This window comes from Heptranchias perlo, chromosome 2 (genome assembly GCF_035084215.1).
Source record: "Heptranchias perlo isolate sHepPer1 chromosome 2, sHepPer1.hap1, whole genome shotgun sequence".
NCBI classification, from domain to species: Eukaryota; Metazoa; Chordata; class Chondrichthyes; order Hexanchiformes; family Hexanchidae; genus Heptranchias; species Heptranchias perlo.
The window spans coordinates 134,762,901-134,786,339 of NC_090326.1; the positions used below are offsets into that span (position 1 = coordinate 134,762,901).

At 40.4% G+C, this 23,439-nt stretch overlaps 1 protein-coding gene across 2 annotated transcripts in view; it reads left to right on the plus strand.

The window, feature by feature from the left end:
* waca (WW domain containing adaptor with coiled-coil a) overlaps positions 1–23,439 on the plus strand; it is a 117,730-nt gene that overhangs the window by 62,543 nt on the left and 31,748 nt on the right. For both annotated transcript variants that reach the window (XM_068007201.1, XM_068007211.1), the window contains 3 exons: positions 6,577–6,699; positions 16,583–16,731; positions 19,858–19,973. In XM_068007201.1, the coding sequence (XP_067863302.1) occupies positions 6,577–6,699; positions 16,583–16,731; positions 19,858–19,973 (388 nt within the window). The remainder of the gene's footprint in view (positions 1–6,576; positions 6,700–16,582; positions 16,732–19,857; positions 19,974–23,439) is intronic.

Below are 23,439 nucleotides of genomic sequence, written 5' to 3' on the forward strand. Positions count from 1 at the left end.
TATCAAGTCTGGCAACTTCTCTTGCCATTTCTGGCAGTAAATTTTTGATCTATGGGCTACCTCATTTTAACCTGGTTTGAGTTGTACTTTGACCACTGGACAGTTGGTGATGGGGGATGGGGGCGGCGGAGGGCGGCAGAGGAGGGGAGAATAGATATAGTGACTCCCATTGCACTGCCTTCCATCATGAGGCGATCAACTTCTTAATGGAAGATGATCCCAGTGATCAAAATAGTAAAACTCCATCCTTAATGCATCGAGGCTTAGCATAACAGCGCTTCTCCATTTGAGGTTAGCAAATCAATTGTGTGCGAGTTGGAAATGTTTGCAAGACTAGTCTCTTAATGAGACATTGGTCATAGGAACAGGACGAGGCCATTTAGCCCCTGTTCTGCCATTCATTGAGATCATGGCTGATCTGTGACTTAACTCCATATACCTGCCGTAGTCCCATATCCCTTAATACTTTTTGGTTAACAAAAATCTCTCGATCTCAGATTTAAAATTAACAGTTGAGTTAGCACCAACTGCCATTTGCGGAAGAGAGTTCCAAACTGCTACTGCCCTTTGTGTCTGGTAGTGTTTCCTGACTTCACTCCTGGAATTCCTGGCTCTAATTTTTAGGCTGTGTCCCCTAGTCCTTGACTCCCCAATCAGCGGAAATAGATTCTCTCTATCTACCCTATCAGTTCCCCTTAATATCTTGAAAACTTCGATCAATTCACCCCGTAATCTTCTAAATTCCAGGGAATACAACCCAAGTTTGTGTAATCTCTCCTTGTAATTTAACCCTTGGAGTCCAGGTATCATTCTAGTAAACCTACGCTGCACTCCCTCCAAGACCAATATATCCTTCCTAAGGTGCGGTGCCCAGAACTGAACACTAACTCCGGGTGTGGTCTAACCAGGGCTTTGTATAGCTGTAGCATAACCTTGACCCCCTTGTATTCTAGTCCTCTAGATATAAAGGCCAGCATTTCATTTAATTTTTTTTGATTATTTTCTGTACCTGTGCGTGACATTTTAATGATTTATGTACATGGACCCTTAAGTCTCTTTGGACCTCCACTGTTTTGAGCTTTTTATCATTTAGAAAGTACTCTGATCTATCCTTTTTCGGCCCAAAGTGGATGACCTCACACTTGCCACAGTTTTGCCCATTCACTTAATCTATTAATATATCTCTCTAATTTTATGCTTCCATCTACACTGCTTACAATACTGCCTTTCTTTGTGTCAATGGCAAACTTGGATATGTGGCTCTCTATCCCATCATCTAAGTCATTAATAAATACAATGAATGGTTGAGGCCCCAACATCGATCCCCGTGGGACACCACTGGTACTATCCTGCCAATTTGAGTACCTGCCTATTATCTCCACTCTGTCCCCTGCTGCTCAGCCATTTTCCTAACCAGATCAATAATTTGCCCTCAATTCCATGAGCTTCAACTTTCGCTAACAGTCTCTTATGAGGGACTTTATCGAATGCCTTCTGGAAGTCCATATAAACAATACTCATAGACATTCCTCTGTCCACTACTTCAGTCACCTCTTCAAAAAATTCAATCGGGTTCATCAGGCATGATCTACCCTTTACAAATCCATGCTGGCTCTCTGATCAGCTAAAAATGTTCAAGGTGTTCAGTAACTCTAATTTTAATTATAGACTTTAGTAATTTCCCGACAACAGATGTTAGGCTAACTGGTCTATAATTCCCTTGTTTCCCTCTCTCATCTTTCTTAAACAGTAGAGTGACATGTGCAATTTTCCAATCTATCGGAACGATTCCTGAATCGAGAGAACTTTGGAAGATTATAGTTAGGGTTTGTGCAATGTTCTCGCCTATTGCCTTTAAAACCCTGGGATGCAAACCATCTGGTCCTGGAATTTGTCACTGTTCAGTGCCGTTATTTTCTTCATTACTGTTAATTTGCTTATACTAATTATGGTGATTCAAAATTAGTTTCCTTGGGGTGCACGGCGTGCTATCCTCTTCTACTGTAAATACTGACGCAAAGTAATTATTTAACATGTCCGGCCTTTCCTTATTTTTATTTACAATATCACCATTATCAGTTTTTAAGGAGCCCACATTGCTCTTGACCACCCTCTTTTTCCTAATATAATTGTAAAATTTGTTTGTGTCGGTTTTGATATCCCTTGCCAGTTTCTTTTCATGCTCCCTTTTTGTAGCTCTTACTATCTGTTTTGTCACCCTTTGCTGTTCTTTGTATCTCTCCCAGTCATCAGGATCTGTGCTATTTTTTTTACATTTTTGTATGCTTTTTCTTTTAGTTTTATGTTTCCCCTAACCTCTTTTGTTGTCCAAGGCTGTTTTTTTTTGGCAAGTAGAGCTCTTGCCCTTTAGAGGTATAAACTGGATGTGTATCGCATTAAATTCTTTTTTGAACACCTCCCACTGATCTTCTGTCATTGTACCCATTAACAGATTTGCCCAGTTTACTGTAGACAGCCTCTGACTCATCCCATTGAAGTCGGCCTCACCTAAATTTAGAATCTTAGCCGATATGGGATTCTCCCTTTCGCTGAGTGATATTTCTAAGTTGGTTCAAGTGGTTTACGAGTAGATATGTGGTGGCCCCTGTGATGCTGATCCCCAGAAAACTTGTGACTGCGGATATGGTAGAACCCCATTGACACCCAAGTACAAGGTATTGATTGGGTGCCATCCTTTCTGAAGCAGCTTCTCCACGACTTGTTGACTAAAATGTCTGTCCCAACTTGCTGTCTTTCTCATGGTTTGGCTCCTAGACCTGTACCTCCACAAGCATTGAGAAATGGCATTGGTGCAATGAATTCAGTGTATATGTTGGGTGAGTAAATTCTGCAACCTCAGCAACAGGTCAAATTTCCTCATAGGGGTCAGGTTCCAGCTGAATAAATAGACCTTCTGCTAGAGACTTTGTTTTCCCTAAGACAAATGAGGTTGACCAGAGATATAGGTACATGTGAAATTTAACTCTAAGTCTTTCTCTCATTTGATACCGTTTTCTCACTATATCCTTTCTCCAGAAATCCATCTAATTATTTTTTTGAACCCATTTATGTAATTTTATTGTACAAGATAGATCTCCTGAGTACGTACCAGTGCAAGAAAGTGAAGAAGACCTGCTTCTTTGATCATCTGTCCTCAAACCTCAGCAGTCCAATCAGGATCTGATGCAGGCAGGACCGAAGGAACTCAAACAGCCAGATCCGGAACAGCGGCCTCCGAGAACTTCAAATTCATAACTCTTGAAAAGGCAAACTTAGAGGAGCTCAGATTCCAGCAGACAGTTGTGACTGTACTGCCAGCTTCCAAGAAAGCCTCAGCCTTCAAATGGAAAGGCTTTGCCACCAATGCGATAAATGCCATTTTAAATCATTTGAGTGGAATATGTAAACCATACTCTTGTCTTCAAGTGCTGTCAGATCAAAGCTAAGTGAGGAAAATTGGGCCAAACATTTCAACAAGAAAATTGGTACGAAATGCGAGTAGGGAGAACAAGACAAGCTGAAGGATTGGGGGCGGTGGGGGGGGAAGCAGAGGAACTGATAAAGGGGAGGAGTTAGGAGCTTGTTGACACAATGTTGGAAGAGTGGGGGCCTGGTGTGGCAACTGATAACATGCATACTAGTGGACACAGTTGTAATATGAATAACAGTTATCGTAGAAAACAAGGAGCAAAAAACTGGATGATGGAAATCCGAAACAAAAGCAGCAAATGCTGTGCATCCTCAGGTCAGTTGGTATCTGGCAAGTTCTTACGATGGGTTGACACCTGAAACATTAACTTATTTGTTCTCTCCACAGATGCTGACTGATTTTCTGTGTGTTTCCAGCATTTGTCTTTGTTAACATCGGTAGTAGCAGTAGTGATTGATTTAATTTATGAGAGACTGCCTTGGCAAGCTCCAGAAGCAGTAACTGTTGCAGATGCAGGAATGCAGCAGTTGTCACTTTTCAGTGAAGGTGCATTTAGTACTTTTTTATAGTGGCTTTTTAGAAGTTTGGATTGAAGACTTAAATTTGCTTGTAATGCTTCTGAACGATTAAGATGTTGGGTGCATAGACAGAATTTGATTATTAGAAATAGCAGAACAACAGGATTGATTCAATGAAGATTCAGTACTCGTTCTGATTTGAAGAGAATAAGGTGTGATACTTACATTCCATTTAGTTTTCTTTGTGCTAGTGAAGCTTCAAAAAAGTGCGTGTGACTCTTGGAGCAGTAGAAAGCAGCAAAGAATTCTTGAAGTCCATTTTGATTGATTTGATTTGCATTGCAAAACAGGAGGATATTAGTTTACAGGGTGTGATTTTCAGGGTATTATTTCATATTGTACCTTTCCTTGATCTCTTCAGAGAAAATAAGTTGAGTTGCTGGAGCCTTTCTCCCCAACTTAATTGCCCAAAGCCTCAATTTGTTTCAGTTACTTTTTTCTGAACATTTTCAATGCATCTTTATTCTTCTTGAGGTCAGGCGAACAAAACAATATGCCATGCTCTGGAATTAGACTTGCCATATAGCTTGTGCTAACTTGTTCCATGCCCTCCAGGTGACCCAAGTACTTAATTTGCTTCTTTAATTAAAGTCTGATAGGGACCATATGTTTTCAGAGTTTGATCAGTGGCACTCCAAAATCTTTTTCCTTTTTCACCTCTGCCATTGGAGCAAAAATGTTTTGTAACTTGAAACCCGAATGGTGTTGCCCATTTAAAAGGAGGAACATCCAGTTGAGATTGAGCCAATCTCACTGGCTCAGATTAAGGTGGTATCTTTTCATGTCACCACTTGTTGATTCCTGATTGGAGTTGCACTTTGCCTAATCTCACTGGCATGGTTTAAAATAGGACCCTTTCATGCTCTACACGTATGCTGTTGCCTGTTCTTGTATGTATTGCTGTTTTCTTGCTAACAAAATCAATCTACCTTGTCTTAATATATTTACATAACTAGTATGAGTCACTGAGGATCTTTCTATTTGTAACCTAATCACAGAGCTTTGTTTTGTCAACAAATTGATTAATACTACTGATATTTCATATCATTCACAAAGTTTGCAATTTAGCAGAAGTTCCAGAGCAGGTCCCTGTATGCTCCACTGGATATCTCTTCCCTGGCAAAACATTTTCCTTTTATCACTGGCTTCTGATGCCAAGCCAGTTCTCATTCCATCTAGATAATTAATGTCAGCTATTCTATGAGCCTTACACTTTCTTCTTGGTCTCGCATGAGGAACTTTGGTAAATCTAAATAAATTGTACCTACTGCATTACAGTCATCCACTAGCTTATTAGTCCCTCAAAGAATTCTTGTAGGTTTCTGAGGTATAACCTGCTATTTCTAAAGTTATAATGACTGCTCTATAATATGTGTTCTTTAAATGTTCATTTATAGCATGCTGTAGATTGCCCTCAAGCATTGTTCTCACTGGATTTTAGATTTGCTGCCCTGAATCTTATTTGAATATTGGAAGTGCATTTGCCAAGATGAAAAGATAATTTTATAACTTGGATACAGCACAGTATCCTTTCATTTTGTAGCATGATGCATTTTTTCCCACCAACTTATGGCTCAGCCAAAAATCAAAACAGACCTTTAGTGCAGAAATTGAATTTCAGACCCTCTGAATTGGGACAGAATTGATCGCCTGCTGGAATTACTGGGTTGCAGTCAGATAAATCATCATTTCATAAAATCATATAATGGTTACAACACAGAAGGAGGCCATTTGGCCCATCAAGCACGTGCCAACTATTTGTAAGAGTAATCCAATTAACCCCATTTTCCCATAGCCCTGCAATTTTTTTCCCTTCAAGTATTTATCCAATTCCTTTTTGAAAGCCATGATTAAATCTGCTTCCATCACCCGTTCAGGCAGCACATTCCAGATCATAACTGCTCGCTGCGTAAAGAAGTTTTTCCTCGTGTTGCCTTTTGTTTCTTTTGCCAATCACCTTAAATCAGTGTCCTCTGGTTCTCAACCCTTCTGCCAATGGGAACAGTTTCTCTTTATTTACTTTATCTAAACCCATCATGATTTTGAACACTTCTATAAATTCTCCTCTCAACCTTCTCTGTTCTAAGGAGAACAACCCCAGTTTCTCCAGTCTATCCATGTAACTGAAGTCCCTCATCCCTGGAACCATTCTAGTAAATCTCTCCTGCAGCCTCTCTAAGGCCTTCACATCTTTCCTAAAGTGCGGTGCCCAAAATTGGACACAGTGCTCCAGTTGAGGCCGAATAAGTGTTTTACAGAGGTTCAATGTAACTTCCTTGCTTTTGTACTCTATTCCTCCATTTATAAAGCCCAGGATCCTCCACGCTTTTTTAACCGCTTTCTCAACCTGTCCTGTTGTGCACATTTACCCCCAGATCTCTCTGTTCCTGCACCTCCTTTAGAATTGTACCATTTATTTTATATTCCTGCCAAAGTGAATCACTTCATTGATACATTCGTCATTTAATTGAAGAAATCTTCGAATTTCACTTGAGCTATTGTAAACAGTTTAAATATGTTTCCATTGAGCAGCAGAAATTTAAGGAAGCACTTTTTTTTGTCTTTCAGTCCTTACAGCTGCTGTCACGCAAGCTTCCTTACAGTCTATGCTTCATAAGCTCCTCACGGCTGGACCATCAGCTTTAAGCATCACTACTCTCCTTTCCCAAGCTGCACAGTTGTCTTCTCAGGGTAAGATTAAAAATATATATATTCTATTGCTGCTCTGTTCGTACTTCTAAAAAAAAAATTGCACTGCCCCACTTAGGTTCAGGTTGGTATTGTGTATTTTGGAAAGCAATGTTTTGCACATTTTCATTTATGTGCCCATCAAGTTGAGGGATGTCAGTGTTGGGGAGGGATTATTTTCCTTCTTTGTAGCACCTTATGTCAGTATTGGGCATTCTCAAATCAGATATGTAACAACTAAATGAGAAAGATTTGCACTTCACCAGCTTCTGACCTGCAATTTTTTTTTTGCTCCTCAAATCTCACGCTCAAAATTTTGCCGTACCCCCCAGGTAATAGAGTTCTGCAGTTCAGTACCACCGTAAAAAATTAATTCATAGTTCAGATTTTTAAAAAACTTGTACTGAAATTCTACCGTGAGTGGATGTCAGAGTGATTCCTTTGCAGATGACATTACCTTTTGCAGTCATTCACTTTCCCCATCTGAAAGGCAAGCAGCAGCTGAACAAGTAGGGGCAGATTGAAACTGGTAGCTCACAAATAGTATTACAGAAGACCAAACTGAATCTGAAAGCTTGAAATTGATTTTGCACATTGATAACAACTCACTCCAGTAACATTCCATTCTTTAGCTTGGTAGTCCTGTACTGGGGACAAGTGACAGTTGGCTGGAAAAGCTACTAGAGTGGGAATCTTAAAGGAAGCTTAGTCTTGTCACAGTTGGCAATTGATTGCAGATAATGCCTCTTTTTCCTCATCTTATAGTTCACCATTAATATTGATGACGTTTAAAACTGAAGTGATTCCATTCCAAAATCCATCCTCCGTGTTGCCCTCTTCCATTGTGATAAGAGCTGCACAACAAATTTCATCATTTTAAAGGCAGAGATTCATGTTTATACCAGTAACAAATAGCTCTAGAGTAAAGAAGAGTTCAGAAATGGTAGGGATCAGACCGGGGGCAAATGCGAGGCAGACTAAGATGAGTTTAGAGTGCATGTGCATAAATGCACGTCACATGGTAAATAAGGTTGGTGAGCTGCAGGCTCAAGTCGCCATATGTGATATCATGGCAATAACAGAGACCTGGCTCAAAGAAGGGGAGGATTGGGTACTTAATATTCCTGGCTACAAGGTATTCAGGAAAGATAGGGAAGGAAAGAAGGGAGTGGGGGTGGCAGTATAGATCAAAGAAACACGGGAAAGGGATGATGTAGTTGAGGGGTCAAAGACAGAATCAAGTTAGAACAATAGAGGAGCTATTACACTACTGGATGTATACTATAGGCCACCAAATAGTGGGAAGGAGATCGAGGAGCAAATTTGCAGGCAAATTACAGAAAGATGCAAGAACTATAGAGTAGTGATATTGGGGGACTTCAATTATCCCAATATAGACTGAGATAGGAACAGTGTAAAGAGCAAAGAGGGGGAGGAATTCTTGAAATGTGTACGAGAGAACTTTCTGGAACAGTGTGTTTCCAGCCCAACGAGGAGGGAAACTGTGCTGGATCTAATTCTGGGGAATGAAGTGGGGTAGGTGGAGCATGTTTCAGTGTCGGAGCCTTTGGGGAACAGTGATCATTATATCATTAGGTTTAGAATAATTATGGAAAAGGACAAGGAACAATCAAATGTGAAAATACTTAACTGGAAGAGGGCTAATTTGATTGAGTTAAAAAGGGATCTTGCCCAGGTGGATTTGTATCAAAAATTGGAGGCCTTCAAGGAAGAATTGGTTCGGGTACAGAGTAGACACATTCCCACGAGGGGGAAAGGAAGGACAACCAAAGCTACAGCTCCCTGGATGACTCGAGATGTAGAGATTAAAATAACAGAATTAGGGGGCTTATGACAAATATAAGGTTCATAATACAGTAGAGATCCAGGCTGAATATAGAAGGTGCAGAGGGGATCGATAAAAGGGTGTAAGAGGGGCAAGGAGAGAGTATGAGAATAGATTAGCAGTTAACATAAAAGGGAACCCGAAAGTCTTTTATGAACATATAAATAGTAAAAGGGTAGTCTTTGGAAGGATGGGACCGATTGGGGACAAAAAAGGGGATCCTGTGGAGGTCGAGAGCATGGCTGAGGCACCAAATGAATACTTTGCATTCATCTTCACTCGAGAAAAGGATGCTGCCATTGCAGCAGTAAAGGAGGAGGTCGTAGCAATTGACCGAGTGTGGCACCAAGGAGCCCTAGTAAAATTGAAGTCAGTGGGAATCAGGGGGCAAACTCTCCAGTGGCTGGAGTCATACCTAGCACAAAGGAAGATGGTAATGGTTGTTGGAGGCCAATCATCTCAGCCCCAGGACATTGCTGCAGGAGTTCCTCAGGGCAGTGTCCTAGGCCCAACCATCTTCAGCTGCTTCATCATTGACCTTCCCTCCATCATAAGGTCAGAAATGGGGATGTTCACTGATGATTATTCTGTGTTCAGTTCCATTTGCAACCCCTCAGATAATGAAGCACTCTGTACCCACATGCAGCAAGACCTGGACAACATGGCAAGTAACATTTCGCGTCAGACAAGTGCCAGTCAATGACCATCTCCAACAAGAGAGAGTCTAACCACGCCTCCCCTTGACATTCAATGGCATCACCATCGCCGAATCCCCCACCATCAACATCCTGGGGGTCACCATCGACCAGAAACTTAACTGGACCAGCCACATAAATACTGTGGCTACAAGAGCAGGTCAGAGGCTGGGTATTCTGCGTCGAGGGACTCACTTCCTGACTCCCCAAAACCTTTCCACCATCTACAAGGCACAAGTCAGGAGTGTGATGGAATACTCTCCACTTGCCTGGATGAGTGCAGCTCCAACAACACTCAAGAAGCTTGATACCATCCAGGACAAAGCAGCCCGCTTGATTGGCACACCATCCACCTAAACATTCACTCCTTTCACCGGCGCATTGTGGCTGCAGTGTGTACCATCCACAGGATGCACTGCAGCAACTCGCCAAGGCTCTTCGACAGCACCTCCCAAACCCGTGACCTCTACCACCTAGAAGGACAAGGGCAGCAGGCACATGGGAACAACACCCACCTGCATGTTCCCCTCCAAGTCACACACCATCCCGACTTGGAAATATATCGCCGTTCCTTCATCGTCGCTGGGTCAAAATCCTGGAACTCCCTACGGAACAGCACTGTGGGAGAACCTTTACCACACGGACTGCAGCGGTTCAAGAAGACGACTCACCAACACCTTCTCAAGGGCAGTTGGGGATAGGCAATAAATGCTGGCCTTGCCAGCGACACCCACATTTCATGAACTAATTTTTAAAAAAGTAGTGATATTGGATCGGATAAAAATATAGAGGAGGTACTTAAAAGATTGGCTGTAATCAAAGTTGAAATGTCACCCGTTCCAGATGGGATGCATCCTAGGTTATCGAGGGAAGTAAGGATAGAGGCTCTGGCCACAATCTTCCAATCCTCCTCAGATGTGGGGATGATGCCGGATGACTCGAGTATTGCAAATGTCATACTCCTGTTCAAAAAAGGGGAGGGGGAAAAACCCGGTAACTACAGGCCAGTCAGCCTGATATCGGTGATAGGAAAACTTTGAGACAATAATCTGGGACAAAATTAATTGGCACTTGGAAAAGTATGGGCTATTACATGAAAGTCAGCATGGATTTGTTAAAGGAAATTTGTGTTTGAATAACTTGATTGACTTCTTTGATGAAGTAGTGGAGAGAGTTGATGAGGGTAGTGTGGTTGATGTGTATATAGACTTTCAAAAGACATTTCATAATGTACCACATAATCGACTTGTTAGCAAAATTAAAACCCATGGCAGTGTGGATACAAAATTGGCTTAGGGATAGAAAGCAGAAAGTAGTGGTGACCGGTTGTTTTTCCGACTGAAGGGTATTATACAGTGGTGCTCCGCAGACGTCAGTATTGGGACCACTGCTCTTCTTGATATGTATTAATGACTTGGACAGGTTTGCAGATGACACGAAACTGGGAAATATGGTAAACCATTGTGGAGGATAGCAGCAGACTTGAGGAGGACAAAGACAGACTGGTGAAATGGGCAGACACGTGGCAGATGCAATTTAACGCAGAGAAGTGTGAAGTGATACATTTTGGTGGGAAGAATGAGGAGAAACAATGTAAACTAAATGGTACAATTTTAAAGGGGGTGCAGAAACAGAGACCCGAGGGTGCACATGCACAAATCTTTGAAGGTGTCAGGACAAGTTGAGAAGGCTGTTAAAAAAGCGTATGGGATCCTGGGCTTTCTTAATAGAGGCATAGAGTACAAAAACAAGGAAGCTTTGCTAAATCTTTATTAAACATTGGCTAGGCCAGAGGAAGCATTTTTTAATGCAGCGTGTTGTAATGATCTGGAATGCACTGCCTGAAAGGGTGGTAGAAGCAGATTCAGTAGTAACTTTCAAAAGGGAATTGGATAAATAATTGAAGGGGAAAAGAATTACAGGGCAATGGGGAAAGAGCAGGGGGAATGGGACTAATTGGATGGTTCTATCAAAGAGCCGGCACAGGCACGATGGACCGAATGGCCGTCTCCTGTGGTGTACCTACTATGATAACACAGGGGCGACTGTGTTCAAGGCTCACTCTATATCAAAACAAAACATTCTCACAGAATATTAATGATAATGCTGGACATGTTGCCTCTCCTGTCCTGACACATTCCCTTTGTTCAATTGCTGAGTTAGCCAGTTGCTGAACTGATGAGCGTGCATTCAGTTGTGGGGTAGTCTGAACTTCAACTTGAACCCGTTTATAAATTCTTTACATCATTTTGTGCAACCATTAGGATGAATCATTTGTAATCCTGTTCTCCTCGTTTATGGAACAGTTATACATAAAGTTAAATTGCCATATTTGTCCAGATTTCTGGGAATAGGTAGAATGGTTTATGAGTTAATCACTGGTGAGCTCAATGGAGTTAAGCAGAACACAGCTTTCATGGATGGAGTTATGTTTTAACGATTTGAAAACGTATATTTGACCTTTTTCTGTGAGTTGGAAGTTCTCATTGAAACAAATGTATAATTGGTTAACAGGACAATTACACTTGTCTAATTTTTAAAACTTATTAGCACACCTGCGCAAAACTTATTATCTTCTGACTTCTTTGCCATTAAGTGAGGTGATCATAGATGTATATTCCTGAGTTAACCGTTCTGTGCTCTTTGTTCACTCTTAATTCCACCTTGCATATCATAGATTGCACATAGGCTTGATGGGCTGATTGGTGTTTTTGTTTGTTCTGTCATTGTATGTTCCTGTTGTATTCTGCCCTTCTCCCTCAAACACTGTCCTTAGCACCGCATGACATCTCAAGTCCTGAGTTATGTTGCTTGCATTTACCAATTTGTCAGGTTGCACTGGACCATGTAGGACAGCATCAAAGACCAGTACTTGACTCTGCACTTGGAATTTCTCCTTACCTACAAGTGCCCATTTTCCATGTATGAGCATCAACAGTCAGTGTTGGCAGGCTGTATTGAGAGGGCCGGGCCCAATCCTGTCCTTGCCTGACGGGCACTGCTTTACTTACCAGCAGGGCTTCTTTGGTGGTGATTATCATCTGAATAGAGATTCTGAGGCCAGTCGCAAATACCTGTTGCTCTCCAGATTAACTTGGTACAGACTGAGGACTGAACCCAAGACTTTCCTGATCTGTGTAGCAGTCAGTACCATACTTTGTGGTGCATTTATCCACTAAGCTATTGGTAGAGTTGATAAGAGAACAAATGTTTTGGAGAATCTGTAAATAAAAACTGTCCAGTCAAAATTGTGTACAAATGATGGTCATTGCTGCAATTTTTAAAAAAGGCTCTTGACACTGTGAAGAGCGCTCTTCATTTGGTGTTTCTACCCATCAGAGGGTGTTGTGCTGTGAACGTCAGAGGCTTCTGAGGTCTGACAAGATTCTTCATTTGTCATAAAAAATCTTGCTGCTAAAACCTTATCCACTGTGTTGTGATTCTACTGAATGAAAGGTATAATTCTTTGCACACCAAGCCATTGCATTTTAACTGGAAAGGATGAGGGATTGTTTAATCCCGCTTGAAGAATGTATAGCATTCTGCAAAGTTGGTTTGAATCCAGGTGAATACCAGGTCATAATAAGAGAAAGAAGCTTTTTCTGCTTGATTCTTCAACCACCATGTTTGATGGGGTGGAGGAAGAGGTAGCCTCAACCATGGGTCTTTCTGAAGAATGTCTTCAGAGTTTTTTCTTTTGAGCCCATACATGGATGGCTTTTTTTTAAAAAGAAGACTCGTACGTTGGTCCATCTGGCACTGAGGGTAATCTCCAGAAGTCAAATTTGTACACTAACTATCCATACAATTTTTTTTTAAAAAAGAATGCAGGCTAATGTTGGTAACATTGACAGGCAGCCAGGTTGCTTTCTTGACGATAAGGGGCCAGCAATATTCTGTGGTTGGCTCGTGGCGTTATCGTGCTGCTAGTTGAGGATGTTGGGTTTTCATCCTGACCCCTAAGAAGGCTGTTGGGGAAACCTTTTCTAAGGAAAAATCTGTTCGGCAAGTAGATGGATGCCATGCTAAGCAACTTTAAAACGCACCAGAAAAGCTCAGGGACCATCTGGGAATAATGTACAAAATCTTAACAAATGTTCAGATATGATGTAGACTTGGTGAAAGGCAGACTTCCTTTTGGGTGTGAGAGATTTCAGTCTGGACCACATGTTCTGGGCAGGATGGACAGCAAGGGGTCTTATTGGGGGGGGGGGGGAAGGGGCACATTTTGCTTTAACCGCCACCTTGACTACCCATTGCCAAGCTGCATTGTTGGTAAACACTCCAGTGAGAAGAATGGCCTGAATGAAACCTTTAAGGCTTGATTATTTTAAAAGTTTACTGTTGAAGATCCTTAAATAAGTATCATCCACTGAAGTGATACAGACAGGGTCACTAAAATTCTGTGCCTGTTCCAACCAAATTCTAGGGCTGGTCTATCCAGAGTTCGTAGACACCTTAATATAATATGTTTTTAACATGTTATACAATCAGTGTTCATCCAGTGCCTTTTGTTTAGAAAAAATGTTTAAAAGCACTTACTGTGCTTGGCCTCTTGACTTCCTGTGTTTTTTTTATGGCTGTTTACAATAATTACTCCTTAACACATGATTGTTTCAGCTGACATTTTATCTAGGCAGGCGAGACAACTAGGTGTGAAGTGGCTGTTAAGTTTCTCCTAACCAATACCCGGTGTTCTGAAACAAAATCAGAAACTGCTGCAGGTCCACCAGCATCTTTTGGAGAGAACAGACAAATTAACGTTTCAGGTGTAAACCTTCAGAACTGGAAAAAGTTACAGGTGAACAGTGTTTAAAAAGAAACAGAACAAAGAGAATAGGAAGGAATAAAACACACTGGTGGTCTGAATTTGAAATTGTCAGTTGACATCGGTCTCCTCACCTTAAATAATTTTCAATTTAATTTCACATTTGTGCATTGACCTCCTGAACTGAGCGCTTCTGCAAAACCCATTTGATTTAAGGATTGTGATCAATGTAGTTACATAATTACATGCATTTCACACCTTGCACACTTCAATACAGGGCAAGTCTGCAAGGTGTGAAACATATTGGGATTAAGGGACTGCATATTATTTGGGATCAGAAGATCATCTTGATACTGCATTGATTCCAATACAGAGAGATTGGAAAAAGCTGGTGGCTCTTAGATATTTGATTGTCAGTTTTATGGCATGCTATGTCACATGGCTGCTGGTTTTAATAAGGATTGTAGTTCATAATTCTGCAGGTAGCATCTTGAAACCACATGTTGCTTAAATTTCCACTTTGGTCACAAACTTAAACTCCTCTGCAACTGTTTTCAACTTGAACTTCATCAAACCATGCGGTGCAACACATTTGTACTCTTGGGCTAAGTACCGGAGTACAAATGTGTTGCACCGCATGGTTTTGATGAAGGAAATTGTTTGGTCTTCAATTTGAATGAATTTTACTTTGAACTCTTTACCTGTATTTCTGCTACAGATTGCCATTTAACTTATGGTTGCACTGTTGGCAGCTTGTCCTTTCCTAATAAACCAAGAATGTGTAGCTGAAGTAGAGATTGTAATTAGGTACTTGTGCTGTAGTTATGCTTTGAACAGTTTTAACAGATCATTTAAGAAGCTAAAACAGTTTTTGAAAGCTACCCTATTTAAGCAGGTTAATTTTCACAGTAAGTCACTGAGTTTTTATTTTGGTTCTTCTGGTTTGTACACAAGGTGAGGGATGTCAGGAACACCGTTTCCTTTTGTGGTACCCAGTGCCCAAATTGATTACTCCCAGTGCAATTATAATGAAGTAAGAGTTCCCTTTGGTGCACAACACTTTGAGTTCTCTTCCCAAGTCCTCAGATTCTTGTAGCAGCCATTCTTATGGCTTCTCTGATAATGCCAAATTGTTAATAGCTTTTTTTTGCAATGGGAATGTAGCTGCCACAAACTTAAGTTGAGATTTCCTAAAAAGAATTAACTGAGACCCCCCCAATAGAGTATTCACCCCTTTAGTCTGCGTTAAATTAAACAGTTTTCTGGAAGGCAGAAGTTCTATGCTTGCATTGAAGACGAGCTGCAGCTGTGACTTCACAAAGTGTCATGCAACAAAACTATGGACACCATTAACCACCGGTTGACTGTTTACATTCCAGTGAATGTTGAGACTTTTACTGCATCTTTGCATTATAAACTGTCACTATGGATACTCTGTAGAATTTGACCGTATGCAGTGTGTTAAAGTATGTCACTTTAGTTTTATTGCCTTTTGTTCTACTGGTCTCATGCCTGCAACCAAGAGAACCACACTGCTTGCTCCCAGGCTGCTATCAGGAGATGCCGGGTTCTAAACAAATGGAACTTTCCTCTCTGCCTTTTTTTCTTTCCCCTTCTTGGAGACACCTGTGCTCTTCGTCAAAGCATCTCGGATTGAGAAAATGACTACAATTTTTACTTCTCTTTGAAGATGCAGCTAGCATCACATTTATTATAATCACTGGTACTGAAGATACCAGGCAGCAACATTACGTATAGGATGAATTGGCACGGAACTCCTTTTCCACTTGTTTTTCTGTAATCCTGTTTAAGGCATGTTTGAATGGGCAGATACCCTGCAACTGATTCTCAAACTGCTGTCCTTCAATATAATTGAATAAAATCGTCCCCTAAAATTTGTCATATCTGCTTTTCTTCCATATGTATATATTTTTTTAAAATGCAAGAGCAAACAGTCAAAATCTAAATTACAATTTGTGTTCAGTTTCATCTGGTTATAAACTTGTTTTTAATCATATTAGAGGTTGAAGTATTAGGGGCAGAAAAAAATGTTGGTCTAAAATTTTCGACATTCTTATTAATTTCAAAGGAGGTCTATTGTAACAGAATGAGGGTGTAATTTGCTATCAGGGTAATATATTTAAATTATGCTAATTGCATTACATTTGTGTGCTAAGTTTTATAAATAGCTTCTATTACATTTTATGTATGTTCTATATGCCAGTGGAATATATTGAGAACTTTGTTATTAAAAAACAAGTTTGGTTGGGCTGGTACATTTCATGGGATGCTCTCTTTGAGGAGGAAATATTCTCACAGAAACTTGGTACCTTTTGACCTGCTTTGGAGAAAACCCAGCCCATCATGCCATTTGTTATTACAGGAGGTCGGGAAGTAGAGAGTAAGAATTAATACTTCTGGTTGGCATCACCCAGGGATGGCTTTGCTTGAATGTATTTTAACAATGTTTAGTTTCCAACAAAAAAAAGATTCTCTCAGTATAGTCCTTTGGTGAAAAGCAACTTTTAGGCAGATGGATCAGATTATTTCAAACTGATGTATTTGTTTTAAATACAGCCCAGCAGTCTAATCAGTCTCCAATGTCATTGGCATCAGATGCATCATCCCCAAGGTCGTATGTGTCTCCTAGGATAAGTACGCCGCAGACTAACACAGTTCCTCTTAAACCACTGATGAGTACACCTCCAGTGTCGTCTCAGCCAAAGGTACAACCAAAACCAGTTAATGTCTGATTTAATTGTTGAATATTTGTTTTTAAAAAAAATGCAGTTTTAAAAGGAGGGATGGTAGCACACAAACGTTGAATGTATACTTTTATGTTTTCATTTTGGTCGTTTCATGGTTGTATCATCTTTATTTGCATTGTGGTTAACTTGAGTTACAATTTAAGTATCATCAAAATAATTTGACTCTGAAAATGCCCATATTCTGAACAACACCATTCACTTCATTTTTGAGAAGTTAGAAGATGCTGTGTATTCTAATTCAGTGGGTTGTGGTTTGGGAATTAATTGATTTGAAGTATTATTTTCCTATTCCAAAAATATGGTTGGGCTTTATGGGTGCAAGTTGTGAAGGTTAACTTTATAGATCAATTTAAATGTTAACTTTTGCTGCTCAATGTAAGTTTATGAGCGAGTTTGGAAAAACATGAAAATCCATTGCTATTAAAGGATATATGATTCTTGTATGCTCAACCTATATGTACAAATATTGTCGTCGTCTAACGGGGGAAGGTGGGTGGGGGGAAACACCTGGATAAACTTGTTCATTTAAGAAATTTGTGCTCTGGGTGGCCAGATGAGCCTTTCTTTCGGTCTGCCATGTATAAGGGTGCTGGCTTCTGATGGCCAGCAGATCTATGGTAGTTTTCTGTTTGCTGCAGTTTAGGTCTTCTCTTATAGATTAGTAACTTCAAGGAAGTATACTTCAAATTTTCTTTTCTCCAATAACATTCTCAGTAGTGGCCAATCTTGATTGGCAAATTTAGGTGATGGATCGTGTTACTCCTCGGTTTTAAAATTTACATGTTGATCTCCTGTGGCATTGCAAATGGTAAGCCAGAGAATATGGTCACTCTCTTAACTTCCTCGGATGTCATTGCTGTTTTTTCTGTTTTCTGCTTCTGTTTATCTTTCGTCTCTGCTCCTTTTTTGCTTGTGCGTCTGTCCTCTTCTGCTTCTGTCTTTTTCATTTCTACATTCCTTTTGGATGGAAGGTGCTGCAGCTAGGAAAGGAGACACCAATGGCTGAAGGCTAAATATTTGGGGGTTTGCTTGTGGGCAAAATGCCTCAGTAGCTCTCCTCTCCCAATCATTTGTGCTTCTCCTTCACTCCCAGAGTGTCTTGTACTGAGTCTCCTTGCCATTACCTATTCCTATCACTAACTCATATCACTCCCACTTCCCCTTTGAACCGCCCATTCAACCCCTGTAACTTATTCCTCCTTGCTTCGATGTTACTCAACTCACACTTAACCCTCAATTTACTCACTACCCCCAAGGGTAGAGGTCTAATGGCTGCCTCACCCTCAACTGTTTTTCCTCCCTCTTAGTCTTTGTTTGCTTTCAAAATTAAAAAATTGTCTCTTCTCTTTCTCATATAGATATTAGAAATTAGAGTCTCTGTCTCACAAATGTAAGCCATTAGCATTGATCTTCTAACCGCCAAATAGAGATAATCAGTTTGCTTCAAAGTTCGATTATTTTTTGTCATTTGAGGGAATGCTAATTGAATAAAGCAAGCACTCTGACTTCTCCCTGCTTTTTGTCTTTCTTTTGTTTTCTTTTGCTCTTTCTGTCTCTGTTTGAATGTGTCCCTTCCCATTTCCTTCAGCTTAACACATTCTGTGACTTTAGAACACAAAACAAGCTATATGACAGGTGTGCAATCAGTCGTCATTTTTCCTCTCCACCCCAGCCTGTTGTTTAAAAAAAAATCCACTCAATAGTTTACATTAGATCAGCCATTATCTTATTGAATGGCGGAGCAGGCTCGAGGGGCCGATTGTCCGACTCCTGCTCCTATTTCTTATGAACAGGAGTAGGCCATTCAGCCCCTCGTGCCTGCTCCGCCATTTGATGAGATAATTTCTGATCTGTGATCTAACTCCATATACCTGCCTTTGGCCCATATCCCTTAATACCTTTGGTTGCCAAAAAGCTATCTATCTCAGATTTAAATTTAGCAATTGAGCTAGTATCAATTGCCGTTTGCAGAAGCGTGATCCAAACTTCTACCACCCTTTGTGTGTAGAAATGTTTTCTAATCTCACTCCTGAAAGGTCTGGCTCTAAAGATTTTGAAACAAAAGGGAAGAATGTGCTGGGAGATGAAGAAAAAGATCATGTCCTTGTAACTGTGTTGTATTAATGCTCCCTGGGAAATTTTGTGTGCTATATATGCTCGGACTGCATAATCGAAATTCACCTCAGTCACAACTCTGTAAAACTGTAGACCAAGCTTTTGGGTGAGGCTGAGGTCTTTAAGTAAAAGTTTTAATGAAAGCATTACAGGAGATAAAGAAATAAATGTAATCATGTTATTGTGAATTATATTTTTTTTCAAAAAAATGATAATCTTTATTTTGGACATTATTGAGGAAAAACAAGGTGGTGGGGTGGGATTGGGAACCCCGTGACCAAATTACCTGATTTCCAGATAATGTACTGTAACTATAAAATTGCAGATGTGCAGTGTGACACCTGATACCAAGTTAAATATATAATGGCTGTGTGTGTAACATTCAGGATCTTTAATTTTGTAGGATATTAATGCGATCATCCTGACATAGGCTGTTTTACGAGAATATCATTAGCTGGGATTAGAGCTATGTTTATTTAAGAGGCTAAGGGATTTGTAGATCAAGAGCTCCTCTAACCCCCTCCACCAACCAAAGCAAGATAAGGGATCTGAGAGTTGTGCTCGCCAAATTAGCTGTTCTGTGGAAGTGAAACAATTCTGGAAGGTTATGGAGATGTTTTACCTAAAGCAATACTAAACACTGTCAACATTTTAATGCACTTTGAATGTTGTGGGAGGTGGTGGAGGGGGAGCTAGGGCTTTGAAAGAGCAAAGTTATATTGTCGGAGCACCTGCTGCCATTGCAAAAATTGTGTACCATGCACATGCTTTTACAATATGTTACAACTTCCAAAACATGGGTTATGCATTTTGATTTGATTTAAATGTTTGTTCAAGTACCATGTTGTGTAGAGTGTGTGCATTTATTGGGGAATGTAAAAAGCATTGCGAAGCAATTTAAAATGGCTAAGTAAAAGTGATGTATTTAAGTCAGAGGTGAAGATTTGTATATGCCTTTTCTCTCTTTAGTCTAGTACTTCAATTGTGAAACAAGGACCAGCACAGCAGCAAGTATCTCAGCAACCAGCAGCCGCTGACAAGCATGGACATGAGCCAGGGTCCCCTCGTAATGTTCAACGTTCAAGGTAAGGATATCTAATCTGTGGGTGAAGTTTGTAATATGAATTGGGTTTTGATTTTTGATGTTTTGTGACCAGGCACACCTGAGTAAAGTTAATTTTTCTTCTTCATTTGGGGTGACAGTGCCCAAAATGGCGCAGAGAAAAATTATACACTAAATAAATATAGATACATTTACCAAGAGCAAGTAAGTGAATCTGTCTAATTTCCAGGAGGTGGGATGATGGTAGAATGTCTAAAATTCTTTTTTGGAGAGGGATGGGTAATTGGCTACTGATTGTGTGGTGTATGGAATTGGATTGGTTCCAGTTGTGTTTATTCTAAAGTAATATTTGCTGGACGAGTTCACTTGATGTTGGGAGGGTTTTTTCAATGAACTTTTTTTTTTCTGTAGTGAAGGATTTTATACATATACAGTTGCTTAGAGAATATTGACTCTGGTTCTATTGGATTCCTAAGACTTGTTTCTTTGTGGTCAGGCAAATATTGTAATTCAGGAGAGGACCACTGAAATCTCAAAACAGAATATGTGGAAAAGGAAAGGTTGAAATGTGTACAGATTATAGGGCAAAGCAGGACCAGGACACTCTGTTAAAATAGTCTTGCAACACTGAGTCCTTAATGTGATCGCAATAAGCCACCCATGAAGGAGAAACTTGGAGTTGAATATATCCAAACAATCTAGACCGTATGGTGCACACTGCAATCTAAGAAGAAAGTCTAAATTTAGGTTATTATTTCGAATGTAAATACTTTATAATTGAAGAATAGACAATGCTATCCCAATATTTGAAAAAGGAGTAGGGCAATAACTGCTGAATTGCAAACAAAATTATCCTAGTATCAGTGGCAGGGACTGTGCTTCAGAGCAGTTTATGGGATGCTTTAGATACTCCTCCAGAAGAGAACTGAAGCAGTATCATGTATTTAGAAGCATTAGGCCATGTCTTTCAAATCTACTGCACGGTTGTCACAAGGCTTACTTAACATTGTCACCAATATGCTGTGGGGAAAATAACTATTATTTAAAGAAAAGAAAGACAGATAGAATTTGCATTTACATAGTGCCTTCCATGACCTCTGGTTGTTCCAAAGCACTTTACTGCCAATGGAGTACTTTTTAAGTGTGGCAGCCAGTTTCCAAATAGCCATTTCCACTGAGCCAAGGCTGACAGCTTATACGTTCACAATGTACAATTTGCCAAGATGCAAGTCAAAAGCCCCCCTAGGAATGTTGACCAGCTGCTTACTGTCTAGTGTTAGGCACTGCTGCACAAGGCAAACAGGATGCTGGGTCGTATTGCATTCAAATCCCTGAAATCATTCTGATGCTGGACAGCCATACTTTCAGTACTTGGTGTAGTTCTGGTCACCACCATCCAGCCTTAGAGCTGGTGCAGAGCAGAGTGACGAGACTAATTCCTTAGAGTTGTAGAATGGTTAGATAAGTTAGAGCTTGTTGAAGTTGAAGAGACATCTCCGAGCACATCTTGAGATATACAAGATGAAGAAAATAAGCCGAGAAAAAGTATTTTTAAATATACGTCAAAGCAGGACACGATGGCAAAGGATAGCTTCTGTATAGTGCTACAAGGTGTAGGACAACTAGGTGTGTAGACTGAACAGCTACTTCTTTTCATAACGGCTAAGAAATATTTTGTTATGCATAGAGCTAACAACAACTTGAATGGGTTACCAGGAAGATTGGTCGATGCCGAGAAACTCTTATCATTGAAGAAATAGGCTTGGTATTCTGGAAGCTTGATATTAAATTGGCATTAGAGCCCATGTCATGATGAGGATAGGAGAACAATTAGGAAATAAAGATCACGTAGTACGGTTCAATGTAAAAATAGAAAAGGATAATTTCGATTCGAAGATGAGGGTCCTGGACCAAAAAAAAGCTAAGTTCTGAGAGATGAGAAGATACCTGATCGAGTTAACTGGGCAGAAAGTTAACCAACAGGATGTAGATTAGCAGGAGGCAATCTACAGAAATGAGACGTATAGAGTACAAAGATAAATTTCTAGAAGGTGAAAAGGGGATGCATCAAACGGTAGTGTTGTAGATAAAAACTACACAAAACTTAAAAGGGAGGCATATGTTGCAACTCGGGCTAATTATACTAAAAATAAACATGAGTCAAATGGACTGAACCGAATTGGCTGGACACTGATATCTGATGGCGGAGACAGAGTAGAATCACCTACTTGCCACTTTTGGCTGAAGATGCTTGCAAACTCTTCAATATTGTCTTTTGCATTCTCTGCTGGCTAGAGCAATCCAAAACTAATCCCATTGCCCTGCTCTCCTCCTACAGCCCTATATCTTAACTCTCTTTTTCAAATATTTATCCAATTTCCCGTAAAAGATGTAATGGTCTCTGCATCAACCACTCCCTGTGAAAAATATTCTATATTCCAACACCCTTCTGTGTAAAGAACTTGTAATCTCTGACCTCACTCTCTCGATGGCGATTTTAAATTGATTCCTGTCATCACTGACTTCCCCAACCAAAGGTAATTGTCTATTCAGTCTATTACAACTCTTCGTCATTGTAAAAACCTCTGACATAATCCCCTTAGCCTTTTTTCCAGCAGAAATGGACTTGGCATCTTGTGTCTCTCCTTAAATGCATTGTTCCCCATCCCTGGCATCATCCTGGTGAATCTATAGCATATGATAGAATCATAGAAGTTTACAACATGGAAACAGGCCCTTCGGCCCAACATGTCCATGTCGCCCAGTTTATACCACTAAGCTAGTCCCAATTGCCTGCACTTGGCCCATATCCCTCTAAACCCATCATACCCATGTAACTGTCCAAATGCTTTTTAAAAGACAAAATTGTACCCGCCTCTACTACTGCCTCTGGCAGCTCGTTCCAGACACTCACCACCCTTTGAGTGAAAAAATTGCCCCTCTGGACCCTTTTGTATCTCTCCCCTCTCACCTTAAATCTATGCCCCCTCGTTATAGACTCCCCTACCTTTGGGAAAAGATTTTGACTATCTACCTTATCTATGCCCCTCATTATTTTATAGACTTCTATAAGATCACCCCTTAACCTCCTACTCTCCAGGGAAAAAAGTCTCAGTCTATCCAACCTCTCCCTATAAGTCAAACCATCAAGTCCCGGTAGCATCCTAGTAAATCTTTTCTGCACTCTTTCTAGTTTAATAATATCCTTTCTATAATAGGGTGACCAGAACTGTACACAGTATTCCAAGTGTGGCCGTACTAATGTCTTGTACAACTTCAACAAGACATCCCAACTCCTGTATTCAATGTTCTGACCAATGAAACCAAGCATGCTGAATGCCTTCTTCACCACCCTATCCACCTGTGACTCCACTTTCAAGGAGCTATGAACCTGTACTCCTAGATCTCTTTGTTCTATAACTCTCCCCAACGCCCTACCATTAACGGAGTAGGTCCTGGCCCGATTCGATCTACCAAAATGCATCACC